General features: G+C 37.0%; 1 protein-coding gene across 2 annotated transcripts; it reads right to left on the reverse strand.

Annotated features, from left to right (window-relative positions):
* mRpL38 (mitochondrial ribosomal protein L38) lies at positions 1-5,917 on the reverse strand. 2 transcript variants are annotated; one of them, XM_071587694.1, is made up of 9 exons: positions 5,883-5,917; positions 5,720-5,784; positions 5,495-5,641; positions 5,215-5,420; positions 3,833-3,951; positions 2,149-2,307; positions 1,932-2,068; positions 1,764-1,851; positions 1-293 (listed from the first exon to the last, which is right to left on the reverse strand). In XM_071587694.1, coding segments are annotated over exons 1-9 (1,125 nt in total). In that variant the 5' UTR covers positions 5,885-5,917; the 3' UTR covers positions 1-91. The 2 variants fall into 2 exon arrangements, with proteins under 2 accessions (XP_071443795.1, XP_071443794.1); XM_071587693.1 differs by having other exon boundaries at positions 5,720-5,912.
* Positions 5,918-25,096: the final 19,179 nt, after the last annotated feature.

Consider the following 25,096-nt stretch of genomic DNA (forward strand, 5'->3'; position numbering starts at 1 on the left):
AAATCTTAAAAATAATTTATGTACATCAATGATTACAAACTTCATTACATATCGATGGCAAATGGACAGCTCTACATCTACTTAGAAAACACTAATAGTCATTAACACGTCCCCATCCCAATCTTTCTTTCTTCATCTCCAGCCTCAGCCATGATGGATACTTCTTGTTGATTGAGAATGCATTGGGGTACTTTAATGTCGGAGCAGGGCCTTCAAAAGGATGTTCCTTCTTCAGTTTCTTCAACAAAAACTCCTTGGCTATCTCTTTTTCATCTCTGTGTTTGTCCAAGTATCTGTGAAAGGGGATAAGGCTGAATAACTTTTGAATATCTGCAGCCAGCGATTAAAGAACACTAAACCATCAATGGCCGAAAATGTCAATAATTTAGACCAAAAATGACAAGAATAAACAATTTAAATAAATTTTTCCTTCGTAGGTCAGGTAGTCTACCAAAGAAAGGTGAAAAAATAAATTTTGAGGAATATTGCACTTTGTTTTGGACTTCTTATGGTACTTTCTCTCTATCTTAACTCTAATAATACTACATTATTTCAACTTTTATCTCTTCAAAAACTTTCAACCTCCCTCCATGCCATTAAAAATGCCCATTCACTTCCTGATCATTCAGCATAAAGCCAAACTTCCCTCTTTTGCCACCAGCCTATCCGCTTCTCAATATCTCCTCCTGAAAAGTTAATATGGATGGCTTCTTCAAACTTCTCAACGATATCTCCTCTACCATAAAGCATCCGTTTGTCCTTCACATCTGGCTCATTTTCCTTACACACCTTCATACTCTTATATAATACACCATACAAATGTACTCCCATACTCCCCATATACACCGGGTTTAAAATAAAACCACAGCATTACATTCCATATAATATAGTCGCAACTAATCCTTTCACAGGGAAGTTGAAAATGAATAATTTTTCTTTTGAAATAGTAGATTTAATCTGATGAACAGTGTGGACCATATTTTTGGGAAATGCACGAAAACAGACTAGAACAAATATTTCAATTGACCTGTTAGACAACCTGTTTCGTCACCACATGGCATCATGAGATGTTTCTCATCATTGTTCACCAGACAATGCTGCATGGCAATGAAACCATGGTAGTGTAATACACTGGAAAGGTAGAATGACCTTTTCCCCTATCGTTCATTACAAAGCAAATGAAAATCAAATCAAGTAGGATTTTGATCTGATCTTATAGCAATGCCATGTAATAACTAGTCCTCACAGAATGCATAAGTATTCCCCATCACCAAAGGTAGGCTATGGATGGATCCTAACATTGAAGGTAAGGAAGTTGATAGGAGAAAACCAAAGAAGACAGGAAAAGTGACTGGAAGAGATATTGAGAAGTAGTGGAATGTTAAATGCTATATAAAAAGAAGAGAATTAGGTAAGTTGGGAGGGGGAAGGAAAAGAGAATTGGGCTTTCAGGCAGCATGAAGGCAGGCCGAAGTAATGCCAATGCTTCTTTCTTCAATGTACTTCTCCCAATGTCAATACACCCATTTCGCTGGGCAATCACATGGTGACCTTAGATTTTCATGATTTTTTATAGAACATACCCAGTAACTCTCTCAGTAGCTTTACAATTCATATTCTTTTACTTGAAATAACGGAGCTGGAGTAATAATTTATATTGTGGTCATGAGTATGAGAATATGTTATGTACACTCACTAAACTGAATTGGTCCTTGCATAATACTCTAATTTTTAAGCATTTCGTATATTATTTTAATACTTACAAATTAAATGCCTGGCGCAAAGGGAACCAGACTTGAGGCTTTATATAAGGCTTAGGGAAGTCGTATTCATAAAATGGCTCTTTCATTTCTGAAAAGAAAAATTTATTCTTAGTGCAAGAAATGAAAGGCTGAATCACTAGGGCTCAATTGGACAACAGTTATTTTTACCTAGAACATTGTGGAAAAAGTCTGTTAGACTAGGATGCCAACTGGATTGGAAAAATGACAGTCCAGCTGGAGTCAGTAGATCTTGACGATTTCGATAAAAATCTTCTGTTCTGAAGGTCCTCTCGGATAACACATTTCTGCAATATGAAAAATCACAAGTTAAGACAAAGTTTAGAAATTGCAAGTCTTGGCAAAATTAAAATCATGGTTTACTTACTTGGAACTTGACTTCTTGAATGCATCATAATCGATTCTCTTCTCTTGCTTGTACAGGACAAAAACAAGTCTCTGATATCCAATTCCCTTGGGTGGAAAAGGCTGGAGATAGCTGAAGATCACTTCACCTTTGGATATGTCATTGTCAGGTATATTTCCACTATGAGAATAAAACAGGACATGCAAATGAAAGCAAATTTACAACACCATGTTCTCGGCTGTTTGTTTTTGCTCTTTCTAAAAGAGCTCATATTTCTATGAAAAAGAATCTGTGAGAATATTTCAACTTTTTACACCCAATGAAACTATTCACGGAAGCTCATCAAGCCCAGCCATCTTAGCATTTGTAACTCTGAAATGTGATATCAATACCCATGACCCATGGATGCCCATTCATATGCAATGTCAGCAGTCTTGCCAGCTCTTGTGGCATGCTTGGCAATGCATCCAACCAGCAGCATCATTTTTATCATTTTCTGTCACGGAGTTCCAGTTTCTCATTTCTTTCCACCCACTTTTTTACCCCTCTCTTCCCATCCTGATTGACCAACACTCCCAACCCAATAGGGTATGTGGTTACTCAAAATGCCAAAACCATCACACATGTTCTTTGATTCAACAAGTGAAAACTTGATGCATTTAGATTTCAACAACACTCACTATAATGACCAAAGGGAACTGGCGAAGGAAAACTATAAATGCAACATAACTGCCTCGCGGAAATGAGACACTCTTGACCACTAATTTCATAGCAATCACATTTTTACCATTCTATTTTCAACATAATCCATGCATGGTTCTCCATCCTGGATCATTGCCCCATTCATCAACTTGTTCTTTGGCCTGTGAGAGATGCTCCACATGTCCTAGTGATGTATTACTTCCCTTACATGACTGGGTTCATACTGACAGATTTTTCTACTTACTTATCTTCTATAGCCTCCTCCCAGTCCACATCCAGCAACTAACTGAGCACCTTCCTATTGGGAAGTGGCACCTCAACAGATGTTATTTTCCACCTCCCATGTTTTTATTTCATGTTACACTTTATTGAGATACGCATTGTATAATTTTATTTGTATGTCAAATAAAATTATTATCAAAATAAGTTGAGTATATCATGTGATAAAAAAGAAGAGTGCGTACCCCAAGTGAGAGGCTTGACCAGCTCTAGGATGGACTTGCTGGTAGTTCCCCTCTCTTTAGTCCTCACCATCAATGCTGGTTGTTGAACACAGCTTGCGAAATTCTTCCTTCCCTCAGCCTGTTCCCTGAGTCAGCCTCTTTATGATCGTAGCATCAAAAATCCATAACTTCAATTACTCACATTATGTGCATTTATAGATGAGTTACGCATATTTTGCCTATGTTATAGATGCAAGAATTCCATTTTACAAATGTCATTCACCTAATCAACTCAGTCAAGGCAAAGTTTGCAATATTGTGTGTGCATTAGCTGGACACTGTTGAGTTTTCAATTGCAGCATTTTCCATTTTTTTAAACCTAGTACTCCTTTAATGATATATTGACTCATTCTGATGCAGTAAGCCTTCTTGGTCAACCTCTATGGTTTTTCACTTATAACGAACCCACAACTGAGATTAGGAGAAGTCCTTAGCATATTATTATACGGCCTATCAATCTATTAAGCCTTTCAAAGAAAACTGCACAGACATCAACTTACATGAACCAATGGACACATTCGGAGTCAGCTTCACTTAAATTTCCATCAGGATTGGTGAGAATCAATGTCCACAGGGTTCCTTCATCAGCATCATACCTTACATCAGGCTCCTGAGAAGCCTGCAAGAGACAGCAATTACACAGCACTTCCTGCTAATTTTGGGGCAACAATGCTACAGGTGTATTTCAATTGACTTTTTAGAAATACTAGTTTTCCCTACAAAACTAGATTTTTTCAACAGGGTAAATTCAACAAAATAACAAAGACTTAATTTATTTTCATTTGTTAATAAAATTGGATGAATTAAATTTCCCAATCAATGTCGTCTTTCAATAGAGGAAATGGGCGCAAGGAGATTTTATGCAGAGGCTTTATTACTGCACCACCTATTTTGTGAAGTAGTTTGAATTTAGTTCAGTAGCTAATGGATAAGGTAATATTTTTTCATTAAGAGTTCGTAAATTGTAAATTTCAATCATTGGCTAGGAAGTCAGATAATATTTGCCAAAGAAGTGAGCTGCGAGATATTCGAGGTTTTTCGATAATAATCTTTCGTTATGGGTTATCACCATTTTTACAGAAAACTTGTAACAAAAAAGAAATATTGGCTAGGTACATATTACAGAAACTAAATGAAAAATATGAGAATATGTTACATTAAAATATTAAAAAATAAAGTAAATTACATAAGAAACCATGCAAATAATATCCATACTACTTTCATAAATATTATCATGGTTAATTATGATGACATATTTAGCTTGGGATAGTAAGAGGAGGAGGTTACAAGAGCTGTTCCCCAGTCTACACTGAAATCTAGTCAGTCAACCTTAGTTTTTCTTAGTAGTGCCATTTTAAGTATTATTTCATTAATAAGGAAGTCTGGAGCTTAATAGGCCAAATTTGCAGTTAACTATGGGGGCAGAGATCATTAAAAATGGTCGTGAAACGGATGTAGACCGGTCCATGCTTTAGCCATACATAGGGCTATATCACATAAGAACTAAAATGAAAATAGTCGACATACAAATTGTGATACAATCTCTGAATAGTGAGAGTATCACGTGAAATAGTGAGAATTTTTAGGAAAGGTTACCATGAACGCTAAAATAAATGCAGAGTGGCAAGATGGGCAATTGAGTGGTAATTAAGAAGAAAGAAGGCACTTAGCTTTTCCACCTAGAATTTTTTTATTACGACCTTGGTTTCTTTACAGCGTAACAACTTCAGGTTACGCAAACGTTAACGCTAACGAAACTTAAGTCTTAATAAAAAAAATCAATGTGGAAAAGCAAAGTGTCTTATTTCATCATGAAGGATTTCCACCATGTTACGCCTGAAACTATCCTTTACTAAGGGTTAATTACAGTTAAAAGTCTTACCTCATTGGGTTTTATGTTGTTGCCATAACAAGATGGAATGTAAAAGTCGTCCACTTTGAACTTTATATCTAGGGGTACGACGGGAATAAAGTATGCATCACCAAAGAGATGTTCAAATATTCCATAATGCTCAGCAACACGTCGAATATGACTAGGACCTACAGTCTCATTCCAAACCTTTTTCACTTCCTCCAAAGGCACAAGTACTAGAATAAAATAAAAAAATCCAAAAGTCAAATGCCATCTGATTATTTTTAACATCCTCTGGTTTCATACTAACGTTTTCTTAGTCGTGCAAGTCTTTCCAAAGACGCATCGTCCTTTCGACTACGACAATATTGAATTCTTTCTTCTCTTTTGGTTTCTTGGCTGAGGGAAAATCCTATGTTCACCTTGAAATCGAGAGCGGGATCAGTCCAGTTTTTCTCTGTAAGGAAGGACAAAATCGGTTCATATTATTAATAAAGGTATTCTCGACAACCCGGTAAAACCACCTCTCGTTTACCTTCCAGTCTTTGCTTCAAACTTCTCGCTATGCCAGGGGGTTTCCCGCGGAGGAAGGAACGTCTCCTAATAAAATGGGTAAATATTGGATTCACTTCATGAATCCCAAAGCGATAAATTGAGAATAACATCTTCAAACAATGAGATGGAAATTTTACACTGACATTTAATATGAAAGACCCATACTACATGCCTGTATTGCGAACAGCTGATTTCAATTTTTCCCAGGTGCGCCACAGCGGCCACCGCCGAGGTAATCATGAACTACAATCATTGCGCTTTCCATCATGCTTCCACATTGAACGTTTGTTTTTGTGGTATTTCTTCTTTTTATTTTCATGTGTCAACTTCATTCTTATTCGTTACTGCCCAGTCTCCTGGACGAAAATAGGTGTATCACGTCATATTGCACTGGAGAAACTCAGCCATACCGCTATTTTGAAGAATGTTCGAAATTGTGATTTTTGTTAGTGTCAATGCTGTTCGTCTTTTGCGGAGAACGTTAAATAAATAAAGCATGCGAATTTGGAACTGGGACACCCATCGATGGGATACTTTCACACTCCTAGGTGAGAGGATTGCTTATTTAATTGATAGTCGTTTATCATTTCTCAACGCCTAGGTCAAATAATTTTTGATTGGCGTTTGTCGAAAGATTACGAAGGTTTATTATCATGCCCTTCCAACATTATTTACAGTTCATTCGGCAATTAAGTTGAACGCCAGTAAGTCCCTAAAGAATCAGAGTTTGGAATTTCATTAAAATATGTTAATGCGGCCATTTTTGTGATATAATAGTAAATATTAGCATGGAGACGTTGGAATTACAATTCCTTTATTTATAAAATGCGTTTCATTTCCAATAATTGTTGGATCAATAATAAATTTGCCTTCATTCATTTAAAGGCTATGCCTGTTGTAATTAGCTTCGCCTTGTAAATATTTCGCTTACCTTCCGCATTTGGACTATTTTTTCCGAAGGCTGTTAGTTTGTAAATTGCTGTTACTATATGTCAGTATGTTTGATAGCCTAAAAAAAAGGTTAATGTTATTTGGCCCAATTTTTATAACGCACACCCTAATAATTTTCCCATTGCGTTATGAAGGATAATAATTATTGAATGGGTATGTGAAAATATTAGTGAATCTTTTTTACGACGACGATTGAACTTATTTGGAGAAATAAATAATTTCAATGGTCATATAGCGCAACTCTTGATGACTTTTCGTTCTTAAACTTCAGCAAAGGGAATCTGGATGCATATCGAAGTAGTAAGATTTCTGGCGTAATTAAGTAAATGGTACCGAAATTAGTGTTTCAGGTTACGTTACTTGATTTTCAGGGTTTATGGGAAAAGTCATACCTGAGTTTTTTCCTATTCTCTGAAGGTTTGTGTTTTTGCTTACTCACCTTACATACTGTAAGGTGAGTAAGCAAAAGTGTGTATAAGTGCATGCACCCCTTAAGGGGTTTTTACTTCAGACCATGCACTTCTGTCTATATTGACACTTATTTATTTATTTATTTATTTATTCAGTATAAGTCCGAAAACAGCACATTTTGGCCTTTACATTGAACTATTAACAACGATAACAATGGTCACATTTACAAACACCCAAGCCCTAGATGGAGCGAAACTCACCCAGGCGGGAATCGAACCCGCGACCCTTGGAATGGCAGACGAGGACTTCAATTATAAGTCATTCTCTCGAAGGACAACCCCCTCTACAGCGCTGACTCCACTCGATAGATATTTTGTTTGGATAATTGTGACCAAGTTTCTTCAATTTAAACGTTTTATGCATCCTAAAGGTTTTAATGTTTGAATTCTGTGGCATCGAACGAAAGTAAATAATAACATTATGATTAAAGCTGCTGATATTTACTTATTCGTTACCATTCATGTTAAACTGTAATTGTTGAGACTAGCAATTTAGGAGTTGGGTCCTAGTTGACAGTTTCTCCCTCTGCTTATATACCATAAAAATTGGTTCATTCCAATTTCCTTTAATGCCATTTTCTGATCAAATTAAAACACAACTTTTTGGCATTATTCTCAAGTTAATACTTTAAATCAATGGTTGCTATGAAAGACTCCAATGTATGTCTATCTCAGGGTTGTGTCAATGCACATTCAATATAGAATTCTGCAATATAGAATCCCTTTCAACACTTAACAATGATACTCGCCATTTTTTAATTTTCGAAAGTGTATAAAACAAGTCGACTAGCTTGCACAAATGTCTCTGTTAAGTTAATGTCTCTTGCATTATGTCTCAATTATCATGGTGTTAATTTACATGCTAAGGAAAATATTACTTATCGCTCTTTAGAAATGGAAAGGGAAATCACGGGAACTTTTAATACTTAGGATCCTGATTGCCCTCTTTATTTTAAAGTTATTGGCTACTTATGTAGTTGCTTGACATTTAGGGGTGATTTCCCACCCTAAGGGAATGCCTTATATCCACTCCCCTATCCTCCAAAGAGGCAGTTGCCACCTGGTAGGAGGGAGTTTCCCAATTCTAGGGGACATTTGGGCCTTGTATTCATCGGCCATTACATATAAAAACTGTTAATATTGTACATTTTTGCCCTCTTCATGTCATGGTGAGGTTTCAGGATTTCCAATTCATCAAGCCTGATACCAAAGTTAATTTCATTGATTTCCTTGTACTTTTAGATAGGACAAAATCAGTTTTCAAATTGAGCATTTGTCAATCTTTCCCACTTTCTTGCAGAGGAGAATTTGAGTGTTTAAAATTTAGACCTGTTTAATCTGTCGACAAATATTCTTACGGATAATTAATGCTAAAACTAATGTGGTCAAAAAAATCTCATTCTAAACTGGCTTTCTGTTGATTGGGAAGTATGGACATGGCATCCTGTTTATATCCCGTATTATCTTTGATAATGGTTCGGGCGCTCAGATTTTCTACAAGGGGCATAGTTTTGTGAACTTTAAAAATTAGAGTGATTGCAAAAATGAGTTAAAATTCATGTGGAGGACATTTTGAACCATACTCGAAATAAAAATCAATATTTTTTTAAGGTGGCTTACTTAGAGGGTTAAGAAAAGGCGCAAGGAAGACATTTTATGGATAAATTTGTAGTTTTAATGTGGTTGGAATTAGGCCGTAAGACTTCGTCAAATCAGCATTAGATCCTACCCAAAAAACGGCATGGCAGCCATATGTGAAGACAACAGAACCATAAGATATGATTTACCATGTAGATAAAGTGGTTCTCAGGATCATCAATTAGAGGATGGAGAGAAGGGTAAATGATTACTTAGGGGATGATCAATTTGGGCTCAGGAATGGGAGAGGCAGGCATGATGCCATTGCAATAATGAGGTCACTAATAGAAAGAAAAATAGAATACAATCAGCATGTATTTTTTCTTTATCGGGGTCATTGGCAGATTGAGATTCCAGATGGGTAGTTTAGGAAGATGGGTAAGGTATGGGTGTACAATATCACGTACGTTTTTCAGCATGAATGTGGAGGAAATGGTAAAAGAGATGCAGGAAGAACTGGAGGTAAGGATGAAAGTTGGAGGGGAATTTGTAAACTCAGTTAGGTTTGCCGATGACCAGGCTTTTGTTTGTCAGTGGGGTTGCAAGTATTGCTGAGTACATTGAAAATTCAGTGAGAAAGGTATGTCATGAGAATAAATGTAAACAAAACAAAATTTATAAGGTTTTCATCAAAGAGAAATGATAAGCTATATGTTAAAGTAGGAGTTCTTAAACTAGAGCAGGTGGAACAGTTCACGTACAACCTTGTATTTTGGAAGGGCTCTGGACCAAAATGGTCAAATTAGTAGGGACATTAGACGAAGAATTGGGTTTAGCAAAGAAACTTTCACTAGGAGGAGGGAATTGTTGACAGGTATGTTAGGTGAGGATGTTGAGAAAAGGCTTGTTAAAATCTTGATATGGACCATAATTTTGTATGTCACCCAAACATGGTCATTGAAGCAGAATGATAGGTATAGATTTTGAAATATGGGTGTGGAGAAGAATGGAAAAGGTGAAGTGGACTGTAAGAAAAACAAACGAGGAAGTGCTAGGCATGATCGGGGAGGAGAGGGGATTGTTTGGAGAAATCCAAAGGCGGCAGGAAAGATGTTATTGCTAACCAAAATGCAGAGACAAATGCAGGATGTCAAAGACAGTGGTAGTGGGGAGGATGTTAGTCAAGTGAGGAAGGGGTAGAAATAAGATACGGATGTTGAATGGAATGAAGGGAGGGAGGAAGTACGAGGGTCATCCGGAAAGTAGTACCCGTTCGTGAAATAAAGACACAAAAGTAAATATTAACAAACATAAAAAATTTTATTTGAAAGAGGATACTTTAAACTACTTCTCAACATAATCTCCAAGCAAATTAAGGCATTTGTCATAACGTGTGACAAGTTTCTGTATTCCTGCTGCATAGTCCTTCGCCGCCAGCTCATTGAGATACGCGAGGGACCCATCTTGCACAAATTTTTGCATAATGCAGATGGTGTTTAACAATTTCATGAACAATTGTTCGAGAAACATTGGGAAAATGCTCACAGATGTCATCAATTGTGACGCGCCGATCGTTCCTCACGAATTCGTCAACTGAGCTCACCAGTTGGTCTGTAATGACAGACGGTCTCTCCGAACGCTCATCGTCGTGTGTGTTCCCCCTCCCCATGTTGAAGTTGCGACACCACCGCCGAACAGACGACTCGTCCATTACATTGTCTCCATACACCTCCTTTAATTGGCGATGAATATCACATGGGCGAACGTTTCTTGCATTGAGGAATTTAATCACTGCCCTCACTTCACAACTGGCGGCGTTCTCAATTTTTTTAAACATTGTAAACAATCACAGAAACAACACAGGCAATGCTAGCGTCACGCAACTTGGCTCAGAGAAGGCAGACAAGCCACTGAAGCTATCTGACCTCGTCCAGCGGCTACTCGCGTCGTCAGCACTTCATGCGGCGCGAACGGGTACTACTTTCCGGATGACCCTCGTATATAGAGATGAAAAGGGGCCTAGCGTAAGGTTGGATGCCAGGTTGTGTTTTTTTAGAGGGAATTGTTGCTGTAGCATGTGGTAGCTTGTGTCCATCCAAAACCTACCCAAAATGGTAGATTTCAGATAATAACTCAAGAAAAATGCTATGCATGTGAGCACAAGTACCCAGTCCAGTAGGATACATTCAATGTAATCATATGACCTGGGGATCTCAAGCTATTTATATGAATCCAGTTCAAAAGTGAAGTACTAAGAACAATGAGGGAGTTAATTAAAAATAGCAATTTTCCACAAAAATAAAATTTAATGCGACCGGTTTCAATGTTATTACATCATCATCAGGTCAACGTTGACCTGATGATGATGTAGTAACATTGAAACCGGTCGCATTAAATTTTATTTTTGTGGAAAATTGCTATTTTTAATTAATCATGATATTCCACCATATCACGCCTGAAACATCTCTTTTTACAATGAGGGAGGAATTTCATTGGGTAAAGAAGCATAAGAAAGGGAAAGGGGGCTGTTAATGGAGATATTAAGTAAATTCGTAAATGAAAGATTGGTGGAATCATCAATACATATATAGAATTGTAATGCATGGTCCTGAAACTTAGCAAATGAGGAAAGAGGATAGCCGTAGATCAAAGGCTTTTTAGATATGGGTGTGGAGATAAATAGAGAAAATGAAATCGAAAGATGAGAAAACAAATAAATAATCGCAACGCATGGTCAGGTAAGGAAGAAGGTTGCTGGGAGAAGTTCAAAAATAACAGTTAAAGTATGAGGGTAATCCCAGAAGTAACCGACTCAACAAAGAAAACACACAAATTTTGGAAAAAACGTATTTATTTTTCACCATAATCTCCTTTCAGCTCTAGACACAGTGCCCAGGGATTTTCAATGAGTTTTATACTCTGTTTATAATAAGAACTCTCCTGCTCCTCAAAATTGGCATTAACGGCCGACATCACTTCTTCACAGTTGGAAAATCTTTGACCACCAAGCCATGTTTTCAAGTTTTCGAACAGAAAATAATCCGAGGTGGCTAAATCTGGCGAACAGGCTGCATGAGGTAGCAATTCAAATTTTAATTCATGAATTTTGGCCTCTGCAATAACGGAATTGTGAGCTGGAGCATTGTCTTGATGAAACAACACTTTCTTCTTGGCCAAATGCAGCTGCTTTTGCTTGATCTATTCGCTCAAACGTTGCAATAAGTTTGCATTATACTCGCTTTTGATAGTTTTTCCTTTTTCAAGATAGTCAATAAAAATTATCCCACGTGGATCCCAAGAAACTGATGCTATGACCTTGCTTGCAGATGAAACTGTCTTTGCCTTCTTTTGAGCCGGTTCTCTCTTTTGAATCCATTGTTTTGAACGCTCTTTTGTCTCGGGTGTGAAGTAATGGACCCATGTTTCATCCATGCTTATGAAACGGTGCAAAAATTCAGCTTTGTTGCTGTGAAACTTTGCTAAACACTCTATTGAAATATCTTCACGAAACTGGTTTTGCTCGAGTGTGAGAAAACGCTGCACCCATCTTGCACACAGCTTTCTCATGTCCAAATTTTCAGTTGATATGTGATGTACCACACTTTTTGAAATGCCTACCATGTCTGCTAGCTCTCGCACTCTCTGTCGATGACCATCCAGTATCAATTTGTGGATTTTCTTCACCGTTTCTGGAGTCGTCAACTCATTTGGTTAACCAATGTGATGCTTGTCTTGACAGCTCGTACGGCCTCGTTTCAACTATGCTACCCAATATTTTACTGTTGTAAACGAAGGAGCAGACACCCAGAGTAGAATCTAGTTCATATTTTATATTGGTTGGGCTAAGATCTTTCAAATAAAAGTATTGTATCACATAACGATGACCGATTTTCTCCACTTTCACAAATTCACTGAAAATGTTCACCATTGATGGCTGCCAAACAAATACTAAACAACGCAGCATCTTCAAACTCCAAACATATGCTTTATAGATTGGTTAATTTCTAATACCTGTACAGTGATAGTTTTCAAACTTCTACCGTCATCTCTGGGTCTCTGTGTACTTCTGGGACCACCCTCGTAGAAATACTTGATGGATAGTGGGATGAAGTCTGACCAGTGGCAGGTTGAGGAAACAATTTGGTGTTTTGGATAGAATGAAAGGATATGGGGATGAAAAATTGTCTATTGTTATGCAAAGTGTCAGGGCATTCTCTTAGTCCCTGGCTCCATAAAAAAACCAACCTTGTGCATCCTCAATGGGAGAGCTATTGCTATATCTTTGGGGCTATTTTACTAGCCATAGTATCCTGTTAAAATTTCTTGCCAACATTGTTTATGGGAACACTCGCCAGAAATAATTTTCCTTTCCGTGAAAATTTATTTTTCTTGCAACCAGAGAAATGAAAGCTATTGCCAAGTATGAAGAATATGATTTCCAAAACCTATCACAATTTCACATAGGTTTGGGTAGCAGGAGAGGATACGAGGATGCAAAATTGTCAGTTGTTAGGTTAAGGGTTCAGACATTTAGTGCTAGTTAACACTTAAAACCCTTCAAATGGCCTAGAACTTCGACATGACGGAAGGGCATTGCATTCCGATTGTCCCTAGGGTGTGGGACTGTCAGAATGTATTCTGGCATGAGAAATGATGATTGCTCCTAGTAGGGTCACCCAAGCCAGGGTGACCCTACATAGGTCAAAGGTTAGGAGCCAGGTGAAAGTTGGTGTACACAGTGTATGTTCCTCAGTGAGGTGGCTGCAAAGGCATCTGACCCTAGTAGGGCAGCAATTGATTGATGGTGTCACTTTAAAAGCAATATTGAGAAAGGAACAGGAATTTACTCCTACATTTATGCCAAGACTTATTTTATTACATTAGGTTTTAATTTCAGTAAGTTTGCAAAATTATAGCTTAAAATATGTCACAAAAGTTGGAAAAAATATTTCTTATATCAGTCCCAATTTAATTTGAAAATTTAAGACTGCTTTGGTCGTGCCTTTATTTCCAGCATTAACTTGATGAATTTTAAAAAATGATTCATTCAAAAGATGGTGTCAAGGCAAGGCTGGTAAATCATTAAAGATATCTTCAGGCTTTTGTGTTGGCTTTAGTTTTCAAATATTATGAAATCCTATAGAAATATTGTTGTTGATATAGAATAGAGTGAGTAATGAAAATGTATGGAAAATTGTGTATTATTCTTCCATTTTCAATCTCCTCAATGTTCAGTCAATCAATTCATTCGTGAAAGCTTAGTATTGGACCATAAAAAGTTTGCTAGTACCACCTAGATCAATATAAACACATTGAAATTATTTTGGGAACATGTAGGTCATTAGACTGAGAGAACGGATTTTTGATTTAATTTTTTTTTTTAATATTTCCAACTGGCAAATAAGTGTTGTAATATGTGCATAGTTTTTTCAGAATGTGGAAAAAGAAAAGGGTTTTCATAAGATAGTTATTATAAGATCTGTCATCTTTTACCTTGGGATTCCACATTACAGAGGAGATGTTATTCAAGTAACATTTTTGTTATGAGCTTATATTTCCAAGCTGCTTGAGAAAAGCTACATTCTCTCTTGAATATTTAGTTCTATTTCATGAAATCACTCGCAAATTGGTTGAAAATTAACTCATTTAATTTCATTGGCGATACAGTTGGTGTCAAATGATGTTTACTCAGGGTTTTGTGGTGTGCCTGTCCCATCCGACTAACAGCATTTCTTTGCAGTCGCTTGCTATTGCACATTGAAGAGGAATACATGACAGAGCTCCTGAGGCCTCTCACACCCCCGACCCACTTTGGCAGTTCCTTGGAGCAGAGTTTGCTGGAAAATTGCCGATCCATGGTTGCTACGGCCTCCAGTTCCAGTCTCCTGCTCGGCCACTCTCCTCCTATTGCCCATCTCGCCGGTGGTAGTATGGCCACCAAGGACCCACTGAAGCACAGCAAGAGCAGCGACGCCCTCCTCGAGGGGCCCTTCTATGCTTCGGCTGGCAAGTGTGGCATGTCACTGGGGCGGAGTCACAAGGAACCCGAGGAGAGTGACGGACACACGTTCCCCTTCCGGAAGAATGCATCTGAGGACAGTGTGGTGGTTGTGGGGCTCTCGAGGGATGAGCGCCACCCGCGCTCAGCCAGGAGGGGTGCCCACGGGGAGGGTGGGGTTGATGAGGGTGGCGCCAGCAGCCACTATGCCTCAAGAACCGAGAGGCGGCACCGGTCAAAGGGTCACCAGGATGAGTTTGGGAGGGGCAGTGGTCGGAGGCCCCTGGGACTCTGTGACCGGATCGATCCAGAGGACAGCATCAAGGACATGGTGATAGAGAATGATTTTTACAGGTATTGAGCATGAGATTGAGATTTTAGAGTTTCAAAATTGATTGATTAGATTAACCCTGTGTACACATGTACTGTACAAGCCACACTTAGGCTGAGGAACCAAATTGGGGATTGGGATTGTGCGGTAGCTAATGTTCCCACCCATAGGGCCCGGGTTCAATTCCTGGAGGGGATATATTTTTTCAGTGGTATCCTGATCCCTACTTGGGTGTTTAATGGAGAGCGCTTAAGTGAATATGCCATCCATTGGATGGGGACTGTGGACCCCTCGGTGCCTTTCGCTAAGAGTAGGCTAATGCCAACGCCTGGTTTCCCTCCACCCTTCCTCCTTTCCCATCAATCTCTAATTGTACAAATGACCTCAGCTGTCCGTCTCCTCCCCGAAATCTACTACTACTCCTACAAAGAACCAAATTTCAAATTCAGCCGTGTGTCTTTGAATAAGCTCATGGAAAGCTATTACTCTCATTAGCATTTTATGGTGACTTTCTTCATAGTTAAAACCTATCTTGAATTGGCTAAGAATATAAATAAATGTAGTGGTCAATCCTGTAGTGTTAAAATGAGGACAAGTGTTCAAAATAGCTATTAATGATTTATTCATGATTTCATAAAAATTAATGAGGAAGCTTTGGTTAGTATTTTTACGATGACTTTCATACCCAAGTATGTAGCATTTCCCTTTGTTATTTTTGGGGAAATTTTTTATTGAATTATTAAGTCTCAATTTGTCAATGAACAACTAAAATATTATTTATGAAGCAAAGAAGGGATAGAAAAGAGGTTGACTAGTGCAATAAATCATTACATAAATTACTTAATTCCAGAAATAAGAATAATGCTAATGCAGTGCTCATTTGGAAAAGTTACCTTTGCCAAAATTTTTCATGTAAATAGTGAAAGTCAGGTACTTAAAAGCTGTAGATGTAATTTGGGGCTCAATAGTGCTAAGATAGATATTGTCTACATTCCCAATGAACTGAATGATAAAGTATTCCCTTAGGCTCTTACTCTTCTGGGGTATGAGGAAGGATAAGGAGTAGAAAAGATACATATCTCTAGCTCACCCAGAGGGTTTTTCAGTTTAGTGTTCTGGTGAAATTTACTTCCTGAATGCAGTTGTCATAGAAACTTGATAAATAGTTGAACTAGTTTAAATGCACCCATATGCTCTACCTTGGGTTTAGTGGTAGACATCAACCCTTGTGCATCTCATTTACATTTACATAAGATTAGCATAAAATTAGGCTTTATTTATCTTTGAGTGAATGACAGCTTGGCAGTCAAGCCTAAATTAACTTTTCTGCCCAAACCACAGACTGAAATTCTTGGTATGAGTTGAAGGAAAGAAGACAAATTTTAATTTTTGTATTGACAGCCAGAAAAATAGAAACCCATGCAGAAGTAAGTTCATAATGAAAAAATAAAATAAAAATGTTTGGAAAGAAATTCAGTGAAAGATAAAGATTCACAACCAGTTAAGCTTTCTTTGTGGCCAAAGTGTGAAGCAGATCCTTTTGTTTGTCTGTACTCTGTATTTACATATTCAACCAGAAAAATACATTATTGTGCAAGTCTGTTACTAGTCTTGATTTAGAATTTCATCAGTTGGAAAAAGGAATAAATATACTAGACTCATGTTTGATGATGGAGAGCATTTCTGCGTCAGTGATCCTGCAGTAACACTGAAGGTTGAAATAATAATAAGGATTGAACTATTTTGGTTGCACTTATACAATACCATTCAGGTTTGTGCCAAAATGTGACCCATGACTCAGTCACACACACACACTTTGTACTCGAGGAAGTATTTCCATTGTCATGACCTGCAAAACGTACTTAAAATAGAAAGATGAAGAAAAAATTTCCCTTAACGATACTTCCCATGTACTATTAGGGTGTTCGAGGGTTCAGTCCTTTCCCCTCCTCTCATTCCCTTGTGGTTCTGTGGACTAGGCACTTTGGAATATATGAGGGTGCATCAGGGGAAATTGATTTGCATCAATTTCTTATGAATCATATAAAATATGTTGAATAAAGATTCCCTTTGAAATACCAAGCCTAAGTGCTAAAAAAAATAAAATGATAAAAGTATATTAGTACTAAAAAGGTGCAATAAGCCAATTGTGGCAATAAATTCATTAGATAACTAATTCAGTGCCACTTGGTCACCACCCATCATGTTGGCTCCCCTCACTGCCTGGTCTCTGACCAATGGCTCAATATTTGTCACACTCCGTTAGTAGGTGTTTAATAGTCACGGCCAAGTCACATTCATCACAGTTTAAATAAATTCAAAGAAATGGCAGGAGATACCACGTCAGTAAATTTTAAAGGAGTAATCCGTTGGATTTATTTTTCTTTCATGAAGAGGAATGATTGGATCAAAGGAGAGGCTTTTATTCTCAAATAAATTTTGCTAACTTTCTCCTTCCCACTATGTTTTCTGCCTCTGACCTTAAGTTGTCTCAGCATAACATGTCTTTAAATTGACCGCAGGTTAAAATTAGGATAAGATTTGCATGGGGCCTCCTTGCCTTGCAACCTACATTCTTATCACTGGCAATCACATCATGATTTTTTGAAATTTAATATCGATTCCAGTGGGAAAAACTAACTCAATTTACGGAGAACATTTGTCAGTTGACAGCAAAGTGGCTGTTTGTAGTGAAGTCAGTACAAAAATATCCAAGTACTTAATATAAATTGTGTAACACAACAGGCATTACTCAATATGTGACACTCCAGTCTGTTCTCATTTGGACCCCTTTACATGCTCCTTTAATGCGTTCTGTTGTGGATACTCTAGATAGTCATTTTAATTATATATCCATGAGAATTATATCTCCTCTAAGGATATATGTATTTGTTTTTTAAATAATTCCATGTTGAAAAGTTTGTGAAAGAGTCAATTTTCTCTCCTGCAGATATGTCTTGTTTAAAAGGCATTATGAGAAGTATGTGAGCCTATCAAAGAAATATGAAGAGGCAAAGAACATGGTTTATTACTTGGAGGAGAAATATCATGAAGTGAAGGTAAGTGCTGCGAGTGGTCATATTCAAAGTTTAAATATCTTAGTCATCTCAGTAATGGAAATTCTTGTAACTGTAGAGTGTAAGTTCAAATAGGTAACTAAATAAATTCATAGAGCTGTCCAATGTGACCATGACTATCAATATTAAGGTTATAATTAAGTACATTTCAATCGGGAGTATTATATCACAGTATTCATTAAGTTATGTGCAGATCTATTTGTTAGTCAATAATTCATAGTGAAATTTGCTAAAAGGGAATTTTTTCTGTTATTGCTTAACATTATTTATTTAGGTGTGCTTAGTTGCCAAAAAAACTTCCTATGAACCTTTATGTAGAAATATTTTTTCTACTTGTCTTCAATAATTCGTATCAGTTGCCTCTGGGGCAGTTGTCCGTGTACTTTTCATTTTGAAAATGCCAGAAAGTCTAACCTAGCCTGATCGTCTCTATCGTCACATCTTCCAAACTCCCACTTGCTTCTATAGATCTTTCATTTGACGTCCTGGCTCCACATTTTTACACTTAGAATAATATTTCAGCGACCTATTGCACGAAGCTTTAGTATAAAAAATATGGTGATTGTTTATCATCCAATATAATTTCATGCAAGTAAAGAGAGGCAAAATAATTCAGGGAATGATGCATAGATTATTTGATCATAGAATTATTCATTAAGCATTAATTAAGTCACTGCCATGCCAGTAATATTTTTTGTGCAGGAAACAAACTTGGCAAAAATATATTCTTATAAAAGGGCCTAGTCAAAAAGGGTTTTACTTTGTTTGTTGCAAAGGCTTCATTTGTCTTAATACCCCTTGCATCTAAACTGGGAAAACCTTGGGCATTCAATGCTCTAAACTTGTGTCATGCCTTTATTCACGGTAAATAGTCCTCTTTATTATGTAGCAAATTTTGAATTCTCCAGCTAGCTCTTGGTGCATTGGCTAAGAAACCAATATCGATATGGACACAGTAGCATGTATTTTCTGGTGACAATTTACAGGAGCATTAGTGCCTTCCTAATTTCTGGAAACACTCCATTGTGGTTATTTCAGGGTCTGCTAATTTTCCCCCTGCTGTGCAATGAGGGTTTAGTTATCATTGTCCATGACTAGAGTTGCTCTCCATAACTTATCATCCCTAGAAGCAAAATTTTTTGCAAGTTTAGAGGGAGATGTTGAACACAGTTCTTTCTCTTAGCCTTTAAGACATTCTATAGACTACATACTTGAAATGGATGGGAGTGACATAATGCTACAAATTGGCTGTGTTTTGCAAAGTTAAATGGAAGGAGCATTATCAAATTGTGGAAATTAGCTTCAGGCATTATGTCTCATAAAAGGATACAGGCTGTTTAATGAATTTACAAGACCATCTGCAGTGCAAAAGATGATTCAGTTGTACTTAATACCTGCTCAGCTAACAAAATGACCATTCTGCTTTGAAATCATTCTTTTGAAATACAGCCTTAACTTTTATGATTATACTCACAGGGAAAAATGTGTATGATATCTTCTAAATAGGTAAAACATAATTCACAGCACAGTCATATAACATGAAATAGGGATAAGAGTTAAGTAATGGAAGCTAAATGTGTGAAAAAGATGGATAAATGGCTACACACTATATTCATAAGTGGTGATCCCTTTAAAAATAAATTTTTGTATGGCAGGTTACTGAGTATAACATATTTCTAGATTAAACAGGTTTGCCAAGTATGACTGAAAATAACCAGTAGCCATAAAATGTATGCCTATACAGGGTGCAGCATTAAAATCCGGACAAACATGTGTTTCCTTGCCGGGTTAGTGGAATCTTCCCCAGACTTCTCCAAAGCATTATACTTAGCCACAATATCGTAAACAGTTTATCTGGGGTACCAGAAGAATTGAACTATTTTGAAATATAACGCCCAGCGCGAACACTTTCGATAATAGTGACTCTTATATTGTACTCCGCACTCGTACGTAACATCTCGGCCATTTTGAGTTTATGACTGTTTACTAGATGCCTGTAGCTTTCAAGAATGCCAATAGCGACCTCCAAGGTAACTACGTTATGGTGGGAAATTCATCCGGATTTAAGTGCCATGCCCTGTATATCTTCCATGATGTATTCTTTTGTCTGCTAGCCAAAAAACAGAGATCTCATCAATGTATGTGGCACAGAGCTGCATTGTGAATGAGCATTTTTTTACTATATATGTATTGATTATGTGGAAATTCTGTTTTCTAAGGCTGAACTGGATGAGCTGAGGGAAACAAGAAGGGATCTTGAGTATCATCTTGAGCACACAGAGATTGAATTACATGATAAAGAAGAGGAGCTTTTCTTGCAGCTAGAAAAAGTGGTCCGCCTTGAGGAGGAATGTGAAAAGGTATGCATTGACTTGAATGGGTGCATGTTTACTGCTGAAGACATTCCAATGTTAAGTGCATAGACATCCCTTATCAGGCACATGTTTAAGAAGAAAAAGGGTTGACTTTACTTTTATTGACTCAATTTAGTCTTAACTAATAAACTTCAATGTCATTAGTGACTTATGAGTGAATAGATAGTAACCATTGATGGCATGCACGGTTGAAAGGACAGTGTTTAAGGGTGAGCTCTGCGCATACCACAAGATTTCTAGTCTGTATGCCCACTTTTGGAAACATGTACATGCATATTAGTCTGTGATATGGCTTCCTCTATATCATCTTAGTGATGTCATGCATGCTGGTTATACCAATGTAAAATTGAGATAGTTTGAATATTAATTTTTCTGTCTCATTATCAGTGGTATATATTCGATGAAATATCTTTTTTATTTGTGTAATATGTTAGAATGTGAAGGTTGCATTAGTTTTAATATTTATTAGTCATTTAACAGAATAAATTAAGTCGTAAAGTTAATGTTTTGAATTTCCTCTCCTTGTAGCATGAGTACAAAAATTATGCCTGTAAAATCCTTGCTACAGTGCTGTAGTGCAATCTCACAAGGAAATTGTTGGATGTATGGAAATAATTAATAGGAAAATTAAGAAAATAAGAGGATAGTTTAGACCTCTATAGCACTAAATGCAGAAAAATGGATGGATAATTTGTTAAAAGGATATCTCTTTAGATGAATTTAATGTTGATAGTGATCACTGATCCTTGATGCAGTTAACTAATTATTCATTATTGCAACATTATTTTATGTAAAAATCCATGATTCCACCCACTGGGACCAGATTATTGAAAGGTTACAAGAAGGATTCATAAAAAGCATTTATTGATCAAATATTTACTGAAATTCTTTAAAGCTTAACCTCCTAAATCTTATCTACAGGTATGGTTCTACAAAACAAAAAACCATTATGAGGTGCGTAGCAGTTTGTTATAATCAAATGTTAAAATTTTAAAAAAAGTTTAACAAAAAATTGTTAAAAAGTTGTGGAGTGACGAAAGAATAGACCCTGTTTGTCTATACATCTGCATCTATATAATTTTATTGATATAATTATATCCACATCTATGTACAATAATAATTATGTAGATAGGCAGTTAAGTGAGATTAGCTTATATTTTGCAAATTCCTAGATGGGAAGTGATGAATCTGGGAATGAATATGTTTTTTTAAGAAATTAAATGGCATTGTCACTCGGAAATGTACAGGTTCCTTTTTATGTCCTTGAGTTATCATCATTTATGATTTATCTCTGTACTTCTTAGATATACATACTTAAATCAACCCCCTATGACAGTATGATTTTTGGAATGCCTCCCTACCCTCATGCAAACACACCCTCAAAGACAGTGAGTACGGAAACAATATTTTAAGAGAAAATATTTGCCTATGAGTTTTTTGTTTTGATGAAATTATTTATATATAGTAAATCCTCTTCCTTTTTCTGGGAATTAGCTTAAAAGAGAGGCTGCTGCCTCTGAAGCAACAAGGAGGAAGTTGGAAGTTGCACGTTGGGATGTAGTGAGGCAAATGGCCGTCGTGGCTGCAGAAAGAGATTCCTTGGAGAAGGAGGTAAGAAGTACGCCTACTCCCAAAACATACTCACTCATTGAACTAGAACTGGAATGCACTGGAAGATGCAATTTCTGCAGATTAATGCTAAATACGCTGCATAACTGATGCTCATCATACATCCGATCGTGAACTATGCAAACAACAAATTATTTAAGAGAGTAGCCAAAAACAATGTTAATTTCAGTTTTGGAGCCAGATTAATGGGAAAAGCAACTGGTTTATAATTACATTACAGAATATAATTTTTGTAAATTTTGTTTCAGATGTACACTTGATATTTATGTTGTTTTAGAATGAATCTTTGAATCATTTTCTCATCTCTGACTTATGACTGAGGTTGTAATCTAATTCACATGAGACATGGTAGATAGAGTTCAAGAGACACTCATAAAGAGTCACTTTGATATATTTGGATGGATGAAAATAGAGGCCTGGATGAGTCTACTCTACTCCCAGTGAAACCTCATTACTGCATTGTGCTTGGCTCAAAGCCTTCCCCCCTCTCCCTCTACCTTCCCCAGGGGCAGCACCACCATATTGGATGTTTAGAACATGTCCTTTCTGCAAACAGTGCTCTCTTGAATGGGAAAGCATCTTTTGGATTGTCAATAAGCATAGACACAGAAAAAAACATGCCTGACTCTAGGTTATATTATGAAATACCTAGAGTAATGAAAAAATAATTATATGAACTGAAGTGAATTTGAGTCTAATTACATTTATCACTGCATTGTTTGTGCATGCAAGCTGTTAGAGCCAAAAGTTGGGGCCATGGCATTTTGCACTGATTCCCCAGGGGCCAGTAGATTTGCTTGGCTGGCACAATGAAGGTTAATATAAATTATTTGAGATTCACAGTAGTTAATGCAAAGTTTATTCTTAAAACCAGCTTTAATTTAAATAGTCTCTGCAGGATAAAGGGTAAGCTAATTAATGCACAATTTGGCACCTAACAATTGCATAATCCCTCATTATTTCAGAAGAAATTCTTATTGTTAATTACTAATCAAATTACTTCTTATAAATTTGCAAATTTAGAAGATCTTGTTACTATCACCAGTAAGGTGATAATTTGCTTTTTACTTTTTTCTGTTTTGGTAACATTGCTGTGGTCATTTTTCATAATTTTGTGAGTTAACGGGATTTCATATGTTTTGATGTGGGCCTTGGAGCACGTTGCAATAATGCAGACCTTCAAGGGTGTTGTGAAACAATTCCACCGCTGTAATACATATAACCTTTTCACTTTGGATGTAAAGAGTGAATTGCATTATTTTTTCAGAATGAGCTCCTGAGGGGAAGTTTAAGTGAGGAGCGCAAAGAGTTGGGCCACTACCTCATTGGTCTAGATCAGCAGAGAAGCACTTTCAGCCGGAAAGTTGTTGGACTCGAGAAGAAGGTGGGTCAGGGCTGCTGTTATGTTTCTAATGGTTTTGGTATCAATTGACATTGGTATTCTTTTAGCCATGTAGCTGAATTGAAAGAGGGTTGTGAATTCATGGCCCTTGGTTCTTTTTGCAGATATGGTGTCTGTTTCTGAATTCAGAATATAAGCTAGTGCAATGGGATTAGTGAAAATTGCTAATATTAATCTTTAAAAATAAAACTGACCCCACAAATACCCACTTTGTAATGTAATGACCATGTTTCCAAATTGTTATGTCATTATCAAGATGATGGTGTCAGTTTTAATGAGTTCTGCATATACCCCAGGAAGTCACAGTGTCATAGAAGGGAGGATTGAGAGGGAAGGTGAAAAGGAAAGTTTGGCATTGAGGATTAAGATAGGGGAGTAGAAGTTGATGAGTGTGAAGTTATTGAGGTTGGAGAGCAGTCTCTGAGTGGAAGGGTTGTTGTCTTCCACTGCCTCATCCAACAAAATCATCAAGATGTATTGAAGTATGCATTGTCAAGAGACAAGTCTTCTCCATTTTCCCTTTCCCTATCAATATTCCTACTTTTTCTCCCTCCAACTGATCCCTGAACCCTTTTCTCTAACATTTTTACTGCCCGGGGTAAATAAATGCAAAACCTGTAAAATTGATATCACCTTTCAAATAGCATAATATGTTGTAAAAAAATATATGCTGTGAAAAAATTAACTCTGTGAGCTTTGTTTTGCTATGGATATAATTTCAGACTCCATTTTTGTTTTCCTTTTATTTTCAGTTGCATGTAATAATTGTCAAATGCTTACCAGGGTAGTATTAAAAGTCTGGGCCAAGTCAAGAGAGATAGCATCTCTGGTGCATATTGAAATTATATTCAATTAGTGACATCTCATGATTCAATACATGACAATTTCCAGTGAAATGGCTCTGTTACTCTGTGTGTAGGGTTCATTTGAATTAAGAAAGTGGAGTAATATCCACAAAATAGAAGAAAGAGAATTTCATGTTGTGTTGATCAAACATTATTTTGAATTGACTTGTGGACATGAGAGCGTTATCCCCGAGATAGGTGCCACGAGTGCTTGTAGTTGACCTAAAATCATGTGACATGTTCCAAGACCAATCTGCAGCTGTTTCAGTGAAATCCAAAGGACTTAAGGTTGTTTCATCACTGTGGAAAAAACATAGATACACCACTACACACCTATACCAAGGGACTTTGCTCCCAGAGCAATAAAAATTGTTTATTATTATAACCAAAAAAGAGTCCTGGCAATAGGTTGCTAGGAGGAAATCTGAACTAGAAAAGGCAAAGACCATTCCTTCAGCATGGAAGGCTATGGTGACTTTTGTGAAACTCGCAAGGGATTATCTTAATTGACCATTTGGAAAAGGGTAAAAATATTAGTAGTATACACCGTGCACCACTATAAGACTTAATGAAAACCTAACCGCAAGAAAAACACTCATGATTGGTCCACAAAATATTCCTTTTCTGTCTCAAACACCCACCAGTTCACTCCTCTGCAGTTGTGACCACAGTATAACTAGGGTTGTGGTTCTAACTTGTTC

Source organism: Hetaerina americana, unplaced genomic scaffold, assembly GCF_022747635.1.
Source record: "Hetaerina americana unplaced genomic scaffold, ioHetAmer1.1.p SCAF_3, whole genome shotgun sequence".
NCBI lineage: Eukaryota > Metazoa > Arthropoda > Insecta > Odonata > Calopterygidae > Hetaerina > Hetaerina americana.